We start from the raw sequence: 13,567 nt of genomic DNA, 5'->3' as shown, positions 1-13,567 counted from the left end.
AATAAATTTAAAAACATACAAACAATCATATACATAGCTAAAAGTCAAATTAAACAACCCCTGTACGAATTTATAAAAATTAAAAACATTAAAAACAGACCCTAAAAAATTTAAAAATAAAATTTAGAAATAAAACTGAGGTGGGAAGATGGAATTAGGCCAAGCCGGCTAGCTGGAATAGGTGAGTTTTAAGTTTCTGACGGAAGGAGCGGAGATCCGTAGTCATTCTAATGTCGGGGGGAAGGTCATTCCAGAGGGTCGGGCCCATCACAGAGGGCCCTTCCCCTAGGCGCCGCCCGCTGGCACAGCCTAGTGGACGGCACCCGGAGGAGTCCCTCTCTGTGTGAGCGAATCGGCCGAAGGGATGTATGGGGCAGGATACGATCCCGCAAATAACTAGGTCCTGTGCCATGGAGCGCCTTAAAAATGATGGTCAACACCTTGAAACGCACCCGAAAAGCCACAGGCAGCCAGTGTAGCCCGCGCAGGAGAGGTGTTACGTGGGAGTAGCCAGAGACTCCCGAAACTGCCCGCGCGGCCGCATTCTGAACCAGCTGCAGCCTTCGGGTGCATCTCAAGGGGAGCCCCATGTAGAGAGCGTTACAGTAGATGCTCATGTGGCAGACTGAAACATTCACACAATCATCTAATCTCATTTATAGGCACTAGCTTCAAAGGAAATATTCAAAATATAGGTAACTGGTTTTCAACAAGTGTGCATGGACTCAATATGTATGCAGTCCTCAATTTATGACCATTTAATGATGGTTCGAAGTTACAACAGCCTTAGAAAAAGCAACTTACAATCCGTACGTACTTTCACTTATGATTGTCGCTTCATCCCTCCAACCATGTGGTTGCAATTGGGCTGCTTGGCAACTAGCTCACATTGTTCACATGGTTGCAGTATCCTGCAGCCATGCAATCACAATTTGTGACCTTTTTGTCAATCTCTGTCAAAAAATGCCCATTGAGAAAGCTGGATTTGCTTACTGATCGTGTGATTCGTTTAAGAATTGTGTTGATTCACTTAATGATGGCTGTAAAAATTATCATAAATTCAGATTCAACTTACAATCACAATGATTTATGATGGAAATTCTGATCCCAATTGTGGCCGTAAATCGAGGACTACCTGTAATTGAAGCATACCTTGAAAAATATCATAATAGAGGTGGTAAACATATCAATGTCCATCTCGGGGGAAAAGGTTTTGTTTCTATAAGAGAAATTAAGGTTCTTTTATAGAGGGACTGCTGTAATTTACGATATAAAAAATTTCAGCACAATGGCTTCAAGATTCATATTAAAATTGTTACATCTAATTTATAAAAGATTTGTACAATTATATACATATATACATTTACATAAATTTAACATTTACAGTCTCTTTTCTTTACTCAGTTTTTAAACAAACCCACAACTTGATGTTATACTACCGTTTCTTTTGAGTCAGGCAATTGCAATGGCTTAAAGTTTACAACTTCTTTATATGTGATACCTGGAAAAGTTAAAGAAACATAAAAATATTCACGTTAGATTCAGAATTTTTAAAATATATATATCTCAAAATTTATTAAGATGGTGCAATAATCCAGATTTGAGAGAAGGAGGAAAGTCATCTGGAGCTTGATGCAGGCAACCATATCACATTTGTTCACTATTTTATTTTCCCCTGAGATCTCATAAAGTGTATTAATCAATGTCATCAATAGCTTACAGTTTGAGGTCTCCCATTTAGCTATATATGAACTTTTAAAACACAATTTATTACATTCAATTCTAAAATGCCAGCAACAATAAATTAACCTCATTATATATAACATCTTGAATCTTGTAAATTTGAATTGGCCTAATTAAGTTTTAGCTGTACACAGAGGGTAGCTTTTCCAATTATATATTTCAGGTATTTTAAGCATCCAATGACTAGAAACCAAAAGGGTGCAGTTCCTCTCCTCTTACTTCACCGATTCTCAGAAAAAGAGCCAGTTTGATCTTATTACAGTACTTTAAAAGCCACCTGATACACAAAGTAGTTGATGATCTTCAATGGCATGGAAGTATATTGCTTAAGACTATGAAAGAATTTAGCCACCTTAATGACAATGAGTGTCTGATTAAAGCACATTAAAAAATCTCCCCAATTAATTCCCTTAATGCAAAATTTACAGAATGCTGTCAGCAAATATTTTTCCCTCATGATAAGGGCAGTTTTAGTAATTACTATTAAATTTATACCATGCCATTTCTGCTTATAGAAGCTTTCATAACTATTTTCATTTCTCCTTGCTATTCTCTCATTTCTTGCCCATCCATGTGTATTGAAGTCTATTGTAGAACTGAGTGTAGAAAAAACATTTGAATAAGACTTTGGAAAATTAATTGGGAGAGAGGGAATAATATAGGTCAAACTATGTGTCTTATTTAATGCAGCAGATTCTTCAGTTCCCCTGATTATATTTTAATTAAAATGTCTTAAAAATCTATTTGAAGAATGTAGATAAGGTTTCCTACACCAATCTCATCATCATTATAAGACTGCTATTCAACACAACAATTCTAAACATACACTTCCATTCATCCAGGGGCAGATCCATGTTGTCAAAAGTGTCATCATATTTCTCTGCTTTGTTTTCCTCTTCAGGATCGTGAACTGTTTCAAAATAAGAATGTGCCAAAGCTTCACTTGCTGTTATTCTTTTCTCTGGGTCTAACACCAACATCTTTTCCAAAAGGTTTACAGCTGGATAAACAAATCAGAAAGGAGGTTAAAGGACAAATTTTCTGGAAATAGATCAAGCATGTACTTAATATTTTGTGTACGTTCTACATCTTCTGGAGATCATGTAGTTGTTCAGAGAGCAGAAGCTCAAAGAACTTTAGTTTATAATAAAATGTATCTAGCAGAAAAAGCTGACCTTTATTAAAATGAGATAATCTGACAATTATGAATAAATTATTGAGAAAAGAATTCTACAATGAAATTTTCACAGGGCACAAAAAAAATCTTGGAAGTTTTTTATGTAAGCGGATAGAAGATAAATCAGCCTGTTTATTATCCTGATACCGCATAATTTTCTAATATACTACCTCCATCAGTATTTAACTTACCTGAAGGGTTTGCATTTTTCAAAATGGCAGCAAAATCTTTTTTCTGTACTTGTGGAAGGCTTTTGATATAATTTTTCGCCTTAAAATAAATAGACACAAAGATTACTGGATATTAATTGTTTATTAATTCAGGAAATGAAACGAAGAAAAAGAAATTGGATGCCATCAAACTGGCATCCACGATGAATATATGGAAAAAAATGCACGTGTGGAATACAAATTATATACAAATTCACTTTGGATCCGAAGTTCCTAAATTCATACACAATTTGCCCACTTTCAATAATTTCTAATTATTGTCCAATTCTAGCAGGTGGTGCTCATTTGTTTCTTAGCCGAGGGAACCAGCATTGTCTGAAGACACTTCCGTGGTCATGTGGCCAGTATGTGACTATACACTGAGGTGCACAGGACACTGCTATCTTCCCACCAAAGTGGTACCTATTTATTCACATTTTGCATACTTTCAAACTGCTAGGTGGGCAGGAGATGGTAGAAGTAATGGGAGCTCACCCTGTCACATGGCGCTCAGATCTCAAATCCCGTTGTCAGCTTTGCAGCTGACAAGTTCAGCGTTTTTAACCGCTGAGCCATCGCATTCCCTACATATATCTATATAAACATAAAGTCAGCTCCTGTGTTAATATTCTGAGCTGCCTATAATAAATGAATTAAAATTGGGCAGAAATTGGTGATCCACCCCCATTCAAACTTTTCTCTGCAAACAGGACTGAAACAGATAACCAGTCTTTCAAGGATATTAGAGCTTCTGATTGGCTTACTACAGAAAAGCTTATAAAGCCACTACAAAAGGAAGTGCTATGTACGGGTGTTTCTCAACTTACAACCATTCATTTAGTGAGTATTTGAAGTTACAATGACATTAGAAAAGTGACTTTACAACTGAACCTTGCACTTACAACATCAGAACATTCCCATGGTCACTTGATCAAAATCTGTGCACTTGGCAATTGGCATGTATTTGTAACAGTTGCAATACTCGGAGGTTGGGAGGGGGCATGTTGATTGCCATTTGCAACCTTCACAGCTGACTTCCGACAAGCGAAGGCAATGTGAGAGTCCAGATTTGCTTAACAAAAAGATTGTAAAATTGGACATGACTCTTAACAACTTGCTTAACAACATACATTCTGGACTCAATTGTGGTCGTAAGTCAAGGATTACCTGTACACAATGTAAGTCCAATTTGTAATGAAATCAAGTTTTACATTCTAGTGCCTTTTATTTTTGTCTATGTGATTTTTACTTTTTATTAATTAAATTTATATAACCATGGATCTCATCAGAAGTGATGTCAGAAGTCTCTATTGGATAGAATAAACACTTTCCACCCATCTCTCGCTTTGATTTCAGATCATTTTCTTGCAATCATGTGACAATTTCTCACATCTATACCTCACATGGAAAGGGGAAATTCAGCAATATCTTAAGGGTAAAAGAATCACAATAATTAATTTAAAGTTTTAAACACAAGGTGCCTGAAATATTTTTTAAAAATTAGAACCACGTAAAATTCCCTATGATGCATAGCTTTTAAGATAGCAATCATTTATATCAATGGGGTATTGATGACTGTGAATAAAAAAGTATTAAAAATCCAACTAAAAAAGTTTCTAATAGTTTCAAACCAGATTTCCTTTGTTTGCTGCTTTCTATGCTGTGTTAAAGGAAAATGTAAAAAAAAAAGAACTAGTACATTTAAGTACCACAGAACCATCTATTTCTGAACCTGCTCATGTAAATTTGGTAAAAGCAGCAACTTACATCTTGGCTTTGTAGTTTCTGAACAAAATCCTGTGTTGGTGTGCCTGTAACTTTCATAATTTCTGTAAGCTGGTCCAGATCTGAATGTCAAAGTCAGGAATCAAATATTCAGTCAGCATGTTATTTAAAAAATGATATAATTAATCTGATTTTCTTACTGTTGAAATCAAAGCATATAACATATACTTCATATACTTTTTCATAATTACCAGCAGTTGGCTAGGAATTAACAACTAAAAGGATACTCCTCAAATATTCATTAATGGATCATCTTCACTTTTGTTTGTTTTTTAAACTACACTTTTGGTCATCTCGAGTGTTTTCAGGCTTAACAATTTGTAAAAGCTTTCATACCTACATTAAAATTTTAGATTTCTTTTTGTTAAATTAGTATCAATGATCTCATCTTCCAAATTTTGAAGATAGAAAGCTATGTTTGTCTTTAAACACTGATTCTTCATAACTCATTTTGAGCCTCTAGAAATGTCCATGACATAAAAAAAAAAAGATTAACTCAAAGGTTAGCTGCATCAACACATGTAAAATAAACTAAAATACAATCCTATATGCCAAATATTAGAACCAAAAATGTGCCTTTCAACCAGCATTTAATTATATTTAATTTAATTAAAATAGAGCCCAGGTGGAGCAGCAATTAAAATGCAGTATTGTAGGCAAATTCTGCCCATAGCCTGGAGTTCGATCCTGATGTGGCTAGAGCCTTCCACCCTTTCAAGATTGGTAAAATGAGGACTCAAGATTGTTGAGTGAAATATGCAAATAATGCTTCTTCATTGTAAATTGGCTAGAGTGCGCTGTAAAGTGCCATACGGTGGGATATAAGCCTAAATGCTATTGCTATGAGTTATGTCGAACTATTAAACTTGCAACTTTCTGGCAAAGCTACAGACCTCCACAACTGGCTCGATGCTTGCAAGTTAATAGCTCAACTGATCATTTTTCACTTGAAGTGATTACGAAGTAACTTACTTTGATACCCAAATTTTTGCATATTTTTCCAAATCAGCATGAAGCATTCATCAAGAAAGGATACGATCATTGCCCTTGAAAAGGGGCCTTCCAGTTACCATCTCAGCCATTATACACCCCACCGACCAGATATCCACTGAAACACAGAAAATGCACCCATTAAATTGGTGCGAGCAGCATCTAAATTCAGCTCATCAATCAAAAACAAAACCTTTAAAAAGAAAGCAACAACACAGAATCAGTTTGTGATTTGTAACTGAAAATGTGTGTTCTATTTCTGCAATTTCAATAGTTCAATGAATGCTTTTTTAGAACGTTGATGGTCTGAGCTATAGGCATCTTCTTTGTTTCAAAGTTTCTTTCTTTCCAAGCATTGATGAAGGTATGATCCAAATCAAAGCTGTCTGTTGTGCCAGCTCTTCATTATATTTTAAATTTTCATGTAAGGAACTCAGCATGATATAACATCATTTTCATTTTATCTGCTCATAAATCTTATGTTAGAGTGAAAAAACAAACAATCAGGTTCAGTGAGTTCTATGAGTCAGTGAACTATTTTTTAAAAAAATAAATAAAAATAAAACTTCTATTGTTGGCTTATTATTGAGACAGCTTTTCTGGAAATACCAGCTTCCCTTGACAGAAGTGCAATCAGTACAAGTAGTAACTAGTAATTAAATAATTAATATAGTAATTAATACTCAAAATTAGAAAATAAGTGTTGGTCTAAGTCTGTAGGATAGCAGGAGGAGGAGGAAATTGTGGAAGGGAGCTTATGTAATCACAATGATGATACATGTATCTGACATAGGAATACATGTATGAAAGGCAATATGGGTAGTCTTCATGTGATGATGGCAATTGGGCTGCAGGGAGTGTGATGGTTTGTGGGAGGCCAATATAGTGGGGTTTGGGGTGGTTGCTCCAGGATGAAAAGACTTACTTGAGGTTTTTCTTACGGAACTTTGCTTGTGAGAAGCCAGCAAGGAAGCAAATGGCAATCATGTGACTGAAGAACACTGCAACCATAAGCCAGTTGCCAGGTTACAAATCACATGACTGTGAGGATGCTGGGACCTGACTTTCAGAATGAGTTATAAGTCTCCTTTTTCAGCATTACTGTACCTTCAAATGATTGGTAAACAAAATAATACTTGTAGCAGAGTTTTCAGGACCCAGTAAAGGGTCACTGTTAAGAACGGCTGAATAGGAAAACCAGATAAGTGAAGTCAGACATTGCAGAAACCCAAGAATTTCAGAAGCCTACCTGATGTCCTGCAGATGACTAGAACTAAAATGTTTCCCTCTAAAAATGTTATAGAAATTAATATGCAAACAGCTATACTACCTATTCAATTCTTTGCAATTTTATTCAATGTCTCTGCAAATAAAACAACAGAGTTTTTCGGTTGGTCTATAAAGAGATTGCAGTAGCTTTGGTAAAGCTGCCACTCTTTTGCAGTAGAAGTGATGAAATTATATAATCAGTGGTTACAAAAACCCCAACACAGAAAAACAGTTTCTAATAAATACAAAAATTACCTGTTTGTGTATAATGCATCCAATTAAGTATAACTTCTGGGGCTCGATACCACCTAGTAACCACATAGCCAGTCATCTCACTATCTGTATGTCTTGCCAGCCCAAAATCTAAAATCTGTTTTAGAGGAACAAAATATAATCAATTTTCATTTCTAGAATTGTCATAAAAACCTTGAATTGGAATGAGATTTGTTCATGTTAGAAAATATCCCTAAACATTTCCCTAAAAATATAAACCTATTCCCTTGAAAATAGTTAAAAGAGATGCCTAACAGGCTACATTACATTTCTATCACACTGCTAATACACTTATTTCTCATATCCATATATTTTCTCATTACTTCCATTCAATTTACAATGTTATCCAAATAATTGATTGCAATGAAATGATACCCTTATTTTAGAGTAATACAAATTGTTATTTGGATTGTGTAGCCTTGTTCATATTAAATAGCATTTTTGCAAGTAAAGGATAAGAATCTCAAAGCCCATTCATTACATGCTATTTATTCAAGCATCATAAACACAAGTTTGACATATTACATTGTTCCTGACAGTAGTAAGTGGAAATCCCAGTCCACAGGAATTATTTTTTACTTATATAATCATAAAGGCAGAAAACTGAAACAACATGAATTTGGCTTATTATTCATATATTCACAGCTACTGAGAAAGCTTTGAGCTTACTTTAGGCCATGACAATGTAGCTGGCAGAAACACATTTTCTTCTCCCATTATCAACCACTCCAAAATGCCACGCAAAGGGTCAAAGACCTCTGGCTCCAAGCATTACATAGGGTTCAGGGTTACTATGCCCAAAGTGGATGGAAATACAATTTGAAAATCAATCTCACTACTCATTACTGCATGTAACCAATATGTGGATCCAACTGAATGCAATTATTTTTAAAAAATTAAATTGATATGATTTTAAAAGTGAAAAAAATGAAATAAAGCACTTACAGGTAATCCTCCACTTATAACCACAACTGGACCTGAAATCTTGTTGCTTGAGATACCATTTGACTATTTTGTTCACTGACTGCAGTCCTGGCTCTCCCACTTGCAGCTGCGGGTCATTAAGCAGACTGCTGGGATTTGGGCTTCCAGTGGAGGGGAGAGGGCCCAGGCCAAGGAGAATGATCACCAGAATGCTGGGGTTTGCTAGTGTTTTTGCCAGATTTGACGACCATTCCTCCTGTGTGTGGAAGGATTTTTCCTCCCTGCATAAAGGAGAAGGGAAGTCCCTCTCCACACTAGGGGAATGGACCTGAAATCCAACATATCCTCCATTTGCAAACTTCCCTCTCTGATTCCCTTATTGACTTTCTGGGTGTTAGGCACAAACAACCACAAGACACATCCAGAGTTTGAGTTAACTACTTTATTATGTTCTGTCTATAATATAGGAATCTCCTCAATCTAGCAGCCTACTCTTGGGAATAATTAGATAAAGCTCCAAGGAACTTAGGAAGGGTTGACCTTAAACCCTTTTGCGGCCGTGCAGTGATTCCAGGCTAGCTCTGAGCTTGATTTCTTGCCCTGCCAGGCTGGGTGCTTCCCAACACTGCGGAAGCTGGCAAAGAAAACGGTAAATGGCAATCACGATTTCAGGACATTTGGCAACTGGTTGTAAATGTGAACAGGTTGCCAAGTGCTCAAAATGCAGTCATGCGATGGGAGAGCAGCATGACATTTTCTTATGGCAGGAAGCACTTTATGATCTCTAAAGCACCCATTTCAAGGCTTTAATGACTGACAGACATTAAATAACTAGCCATAAATTGTGAACTACCTGTAATGGCTTTCTTATATTAAAGTTGCAATTTAACAGTTGGCAGGTAAGAAGCTTTGCAAACTTTCAGAGGATTTTGCTGCAAGATTTTCATGAAAATACCGTACATCTAACCCTCTGTTTAATTCCTCTTTTTCTGTTGGAATGTTTTTTAAAAAACAGTGTATCTGTTTAAGCACACCTATGATGCACTAACAAAGTTTAAGCAATTTATGTTGCCTTAATGTGCTGTCCTAGAGATTATTGCTTGTGAGAAATATTGTCTGTTTGCCATGAATAAATACAAATCCTGAACTCAATAACCAGCTAAGGTGTCAGCTCCAGTGAGCCCATAGGCCTGAGCTGCCATTTGAGGGGGCAGGGGGGTCTGTGGGAGCTGCCAAGAATCATGCTTATCAGCTGGGGATCTCCCTCCGCCACAGGCAATCTAGCTGAGAACTCTCCATAACTCTTCATGACTTACTGCTGGGTGGTTTCCACTGAGAACATTCCATAACTGATAACTGACTGAGAACAATCCATAACTGATTCCCCGGTGATTTTCACTCTGAGCCATGAGGTGATGTGTGTGTGCGTGCGCAGGGGTTAGGTTTAGCTTAAATACCAAATAAAGTATAAAAGGTGGTGGGGAGCACTGGATGTCAGCTCTGATAATTTATTCATTGCCTTAGTGCTTTGTTGGTCAGTTCGTGCCGGAGGATATAAACTACATTTTCAAACCATCTCTGGGTTTGGCTGTTTTTCTTAACCCTTCAGAATATGGTTGTTGTCAGAGTGCGCAGTGTGATTATGTGAGACAACCCAGGAGCAAATACAGTAAACAGTATTTGTGTTTAAATAGTGATTTTATCTACAAAGAATATATACATACACATACTTTAGTCAGACCTCAAACAAACAGCAATCAGCAATTACAGCACGGAAGCGCACACACAGAGATACACAGCAACAGGGCCACTTATTACAGGTTCTTAAAGTGATATCAGCCCAAACACCTTGCTGACTCATTCCCAGTATTACATCATCCTAGCAGCTGGTCAGCTCTTAAATCATTACCCTGACAGTTGTAACATAGACCAAACTGAAGATCACACTGAACTGCTTGTAGCTTCAGCCAATCCATACTAACAATAGTAACTCAAAAATAATTTAATTTAAGAAACTTTTTACATGAACCCCATCAACAGAGTCTTTATTAAGAGGCTCAATTGTCTAAATGAAAGCTTTACAAAGTAAAAAGCCCTAGAATGTCTACTCAGCATTTTATTCCCATTACCCCCAATCTAGGAGTGCATGCTATGTTTCCAGCTTGTATCTTATTTTCCACAGTTTAATTAAAGATACCTTTTGAAAAAGACAAATGGTCTTTTGTAAAAGACGAAGACTTGGTTCTGCTGCCTTTTTACAAAATGGGATGAAATCTAATAATTATCTATGAAAACATTCAAGCTTAAGCTTCTGGAAAAATATTAACAAATTTATTTTACAAGCAATCATCCTTACATAGTGTGCAATGTTGCAGAGTCTACCCTTAGTCAGGAAATCTGCAGTTAATCCAGGTACACAGATATTAACAGTCTATTACTTCACACAATAGTGCTACAAACTGCAACCTGTTTTCATTTTTAGAATGTTTTGGGGATTAGTTGTATCTGACATAATTCCAGATTCCCCAGTATTTACTTTTGAAAAAGCCACTAGAGCATTCAATTTCTTACCTTCAACTCACAGTCTTCATTAACCGCTAGGTTTCCAGGTTTTAAATCCTATAAAGGTGTTTAAAACAAGAAATATAAAGCTGAGTTCATTTGCAATTGGATTTATTTCAAAGACATTTTTTTTAGTTGTCCAAGACAAACAATGGCCCAGAATGCAAATGGGCTGATGTGTTGCCAAATATGAATATATGGATTGAAACTCAAGGGATCAGAAGCTTCTCTGGCAGTGATGAACAATTTCAGAAGCCAAGGGAGCAAGCAAAGCATTACAAAAAATCCAAAGTCAAGCAAGTGTGTGCATGTGTATCACTATAACATTTCCACTGAGCAAAATGAAAATATTACAATATTGGAAACATCCTGATCTCCTTGTAATCAATCACAAAGGAAACTTGTACTATTCATCGCATTTATATTAAATTGGAAATAGTTATTGTAATAATTCCTGAAGCACACAGTTTAATTTGCATTTAAACCGTGACTTTGCAAATAGTACATCAAAGAACCCAAGGAATACATTATCAAGTTCTCATTCAAACAGCAAAGAATTTTTCAAAGTAGCCTTGTAGGTATCAATAATAGAAATTGTGCAATAAACGTTCTTTCTTTGTATATTTCAGTATAAAATTTCAGTGCAAAATTTACAAGCATTATATATGGATATGCGATTGAAGAGGATCTTTCTACAAGAATATATAAACATATCAAAAAGGAAAGCTTGAAGAGTTTTACTTACTCTATGAATTATGCCAGATGAATGGATATACTGTGGAAAGAAACAAACACTATTTTACTCAGGCAATTAGGCAATGGCAAAAACAACCCATGGGGGCCCATTGTGATGCAAGTAGTCATCACGATGACACTTCATCTTGATCTGACTTTCCTTTTTTTTGGTTTTAAAAAAGGTCGTCTGCTAAGCGAAACACCAGGCTGTAATTTTGTCTATATTTACAGATATGCCTCTGGGCCCCACAAAACCTCTTTATCGTTCTTAAGAATAAAAAAATATTTGGTGTCTTCAAAGATGCATTTTGCATAGATACCCATCTGTTAATGGATAAAGGTAATCTGAGGCAATAATGAACATCTGGCAAGATTAGTGTATGAGACACAGAACAGCCTCATCTGTCTGCTTTCTCATAAATGCTATTTTGTGACCTGGATGCCCCCACTCTAACATTTGTTATGTGAATGGGCAAGAGTTCAGAGGAAGCATTTTGTCAGTGTCCATGACAAGGTTTTGAAATTAAAATGTGTCTTTCAACTCAAAAAACCCTACCTCCTGTACTTTAGCTGTGTTTTATGGAAATTGCAATCCAACAAACCTAGAAATCAATCTTTGTTTAAGATGTCAGAAACTAGGTATCTAGATTGAGAAACATATGAATGGAAAATTCAGAATTCTTTTATCAAACCAGGCATTGTTAACTGGAGGATTATTTTTTGCTGCAGACCAACATTTCACCTTACCTATAGTACATATGCAGGAAACCAGTCTTTTGAACTATGGCTCAAGACCAATTGTGTGCCATTCTTCTCTGCAAGCACTAAACTTCCAGATAAAATGAATTTGCAGAACAGAGCTTGGATGATGCTTTTGCACACCACAGCTCTACTTGGGTTCTATTTCTATCCTTGTTTCATTTCAACAGATGGCATTGCCATCACTATGGGATTCTCAAATTAGAGCCTTCAGCCATTTTAATCTTAGCTTTCTTCTTCTTGAAACCTTAACATGAATCCTTACGTTTGCACAACATATTCACAGTATATTTTGTGTAGAAGAAATGGATTATTAGTCCTACAAGTAGGAAAGGATCATTACGGAAATATTCTTAGGTAAGAAGCTAACAGGGAACAGGGAAAAGCAATGATTTCTGCTGGAAATTCTGTAATGGGGTGATGAATGTGATGGACTAGGGACTGGGGAGGCAGATTCAAGATCTGTCTGAGCCATGAAAGCTAACAGGGTGATTTAGAATCACTCTTGCAATTCAATATATCTCACGGGACTGTTATGGAAGGATAAATGCTCTCTATCGGTATCCTCAAACTTGTAAAGGAAAGGTAGGAAATCAATCAAATAAATATATGAAACCATTCTTAATCTTGTGACAGTACTACAACATCAAATGTCCATTTCTTTTTCAAAAAGGTTGTTTTCATTTCTTGTTGACATAACAGGCAGTTTAAAGAAACAACAGCCAGGTGTTGTTTCTCAGCAAACACCAAGTACAATATTTAGGCCTTTCCATTCTCCCTATACCTGGGCCAGATTGCATATTGCAACTGAGATGGCTTTCTGGCTTAAAAGAACCAGAGCACTACACGAGGCCCAAGGTAATCAAAGGCCATTGTTGTTTTCCTTGCATGGTTTGCAGTAAATTCAACAATGCCAAGGCCTAAACCTGACTATGAATTTCCATTCCATCCTCATTCCATTCTCCACACCATTCGACTCTATCCCTATCCATCATCTCTATCCCTGCTCTATTCTTCCCTTCCTTTCTCCTTCCCTCAGCAAGTAAAGGGAGATATAATTTACCATTACTTCGGAATTTAGAAGAGATTTGATTGCTGCCAAATAAGTCAGGATCTTCAAAACAATTTTATAACATGTTTT

General features: G+C 36.3%; 1 protein-coding gene across 1 annotated transcript in view; it reads right to left on the bottom strand.

The window, feature by feature from the left end:
• Positions 1 to 213: 213 nt before the first annotated feature.
• The window catches only part of MAPK12 (mitogen-activated protein kinase 12), a 37,435-nt gene continuing 24,081 nt past the window's right edge, over positions 214 to 13,567 (bottom strand). The window contains exons 5-12 of the mRNA XM_081957222.1: positions 11,678 to 11,707; positions 10,942 to 10,989; positions 7,429 to 7,543; positions 5,951 to 6,022; positions 4,897 to 4,976; positions 3,112 to 3,190; positions 2,570 to 2,743; positions 214 to 1,501 (exon numbers count right to left, since the gene is read on the bottom strand). Of these exons, the coding sequence (XP_081813348.1) occupies positions 1,431 to 1,501; positions 2,570 to 2,743; positions 3,112 to 3,190; positions 4,897 to 4,976; positions 5,951 to 6,022; positions 7,429 to 7,543; positions 10,942 to 10,989; positions 11,678 to 11,707 (669 nt within the window). The 3' untranslated portion in view covers positions 214 to 1,430. The remainder of the gene's footprint in view (positions 1,502 to 2,569; positions 2,744 to 3,111; positions 3,191 to 4,896; positions 4,977 to 5,950; positions 6,023 to 7,428; positions 7,544 to 10,941; positions 10,990 to 11,677; positions 11,708 to 13,567) is intronic.

This window comes from Natrix helvetica, assembly GCF_964273705.1.
Source record: "Natrix helvetica genome assembly, chromosome: 6".
In the NCBI taxonomy this organism is placed as follows: Eukaryota; Metazoa; Chordata; class Lepidosauria; order Squamata; family Natricidae; genus Natrix; species Natrix helvetica.
The sequence above is the reverse complement of the archived record's forward strand: the minus strand, read 5'-3'. Positions and strand labels throughout refer to the sequence as shown.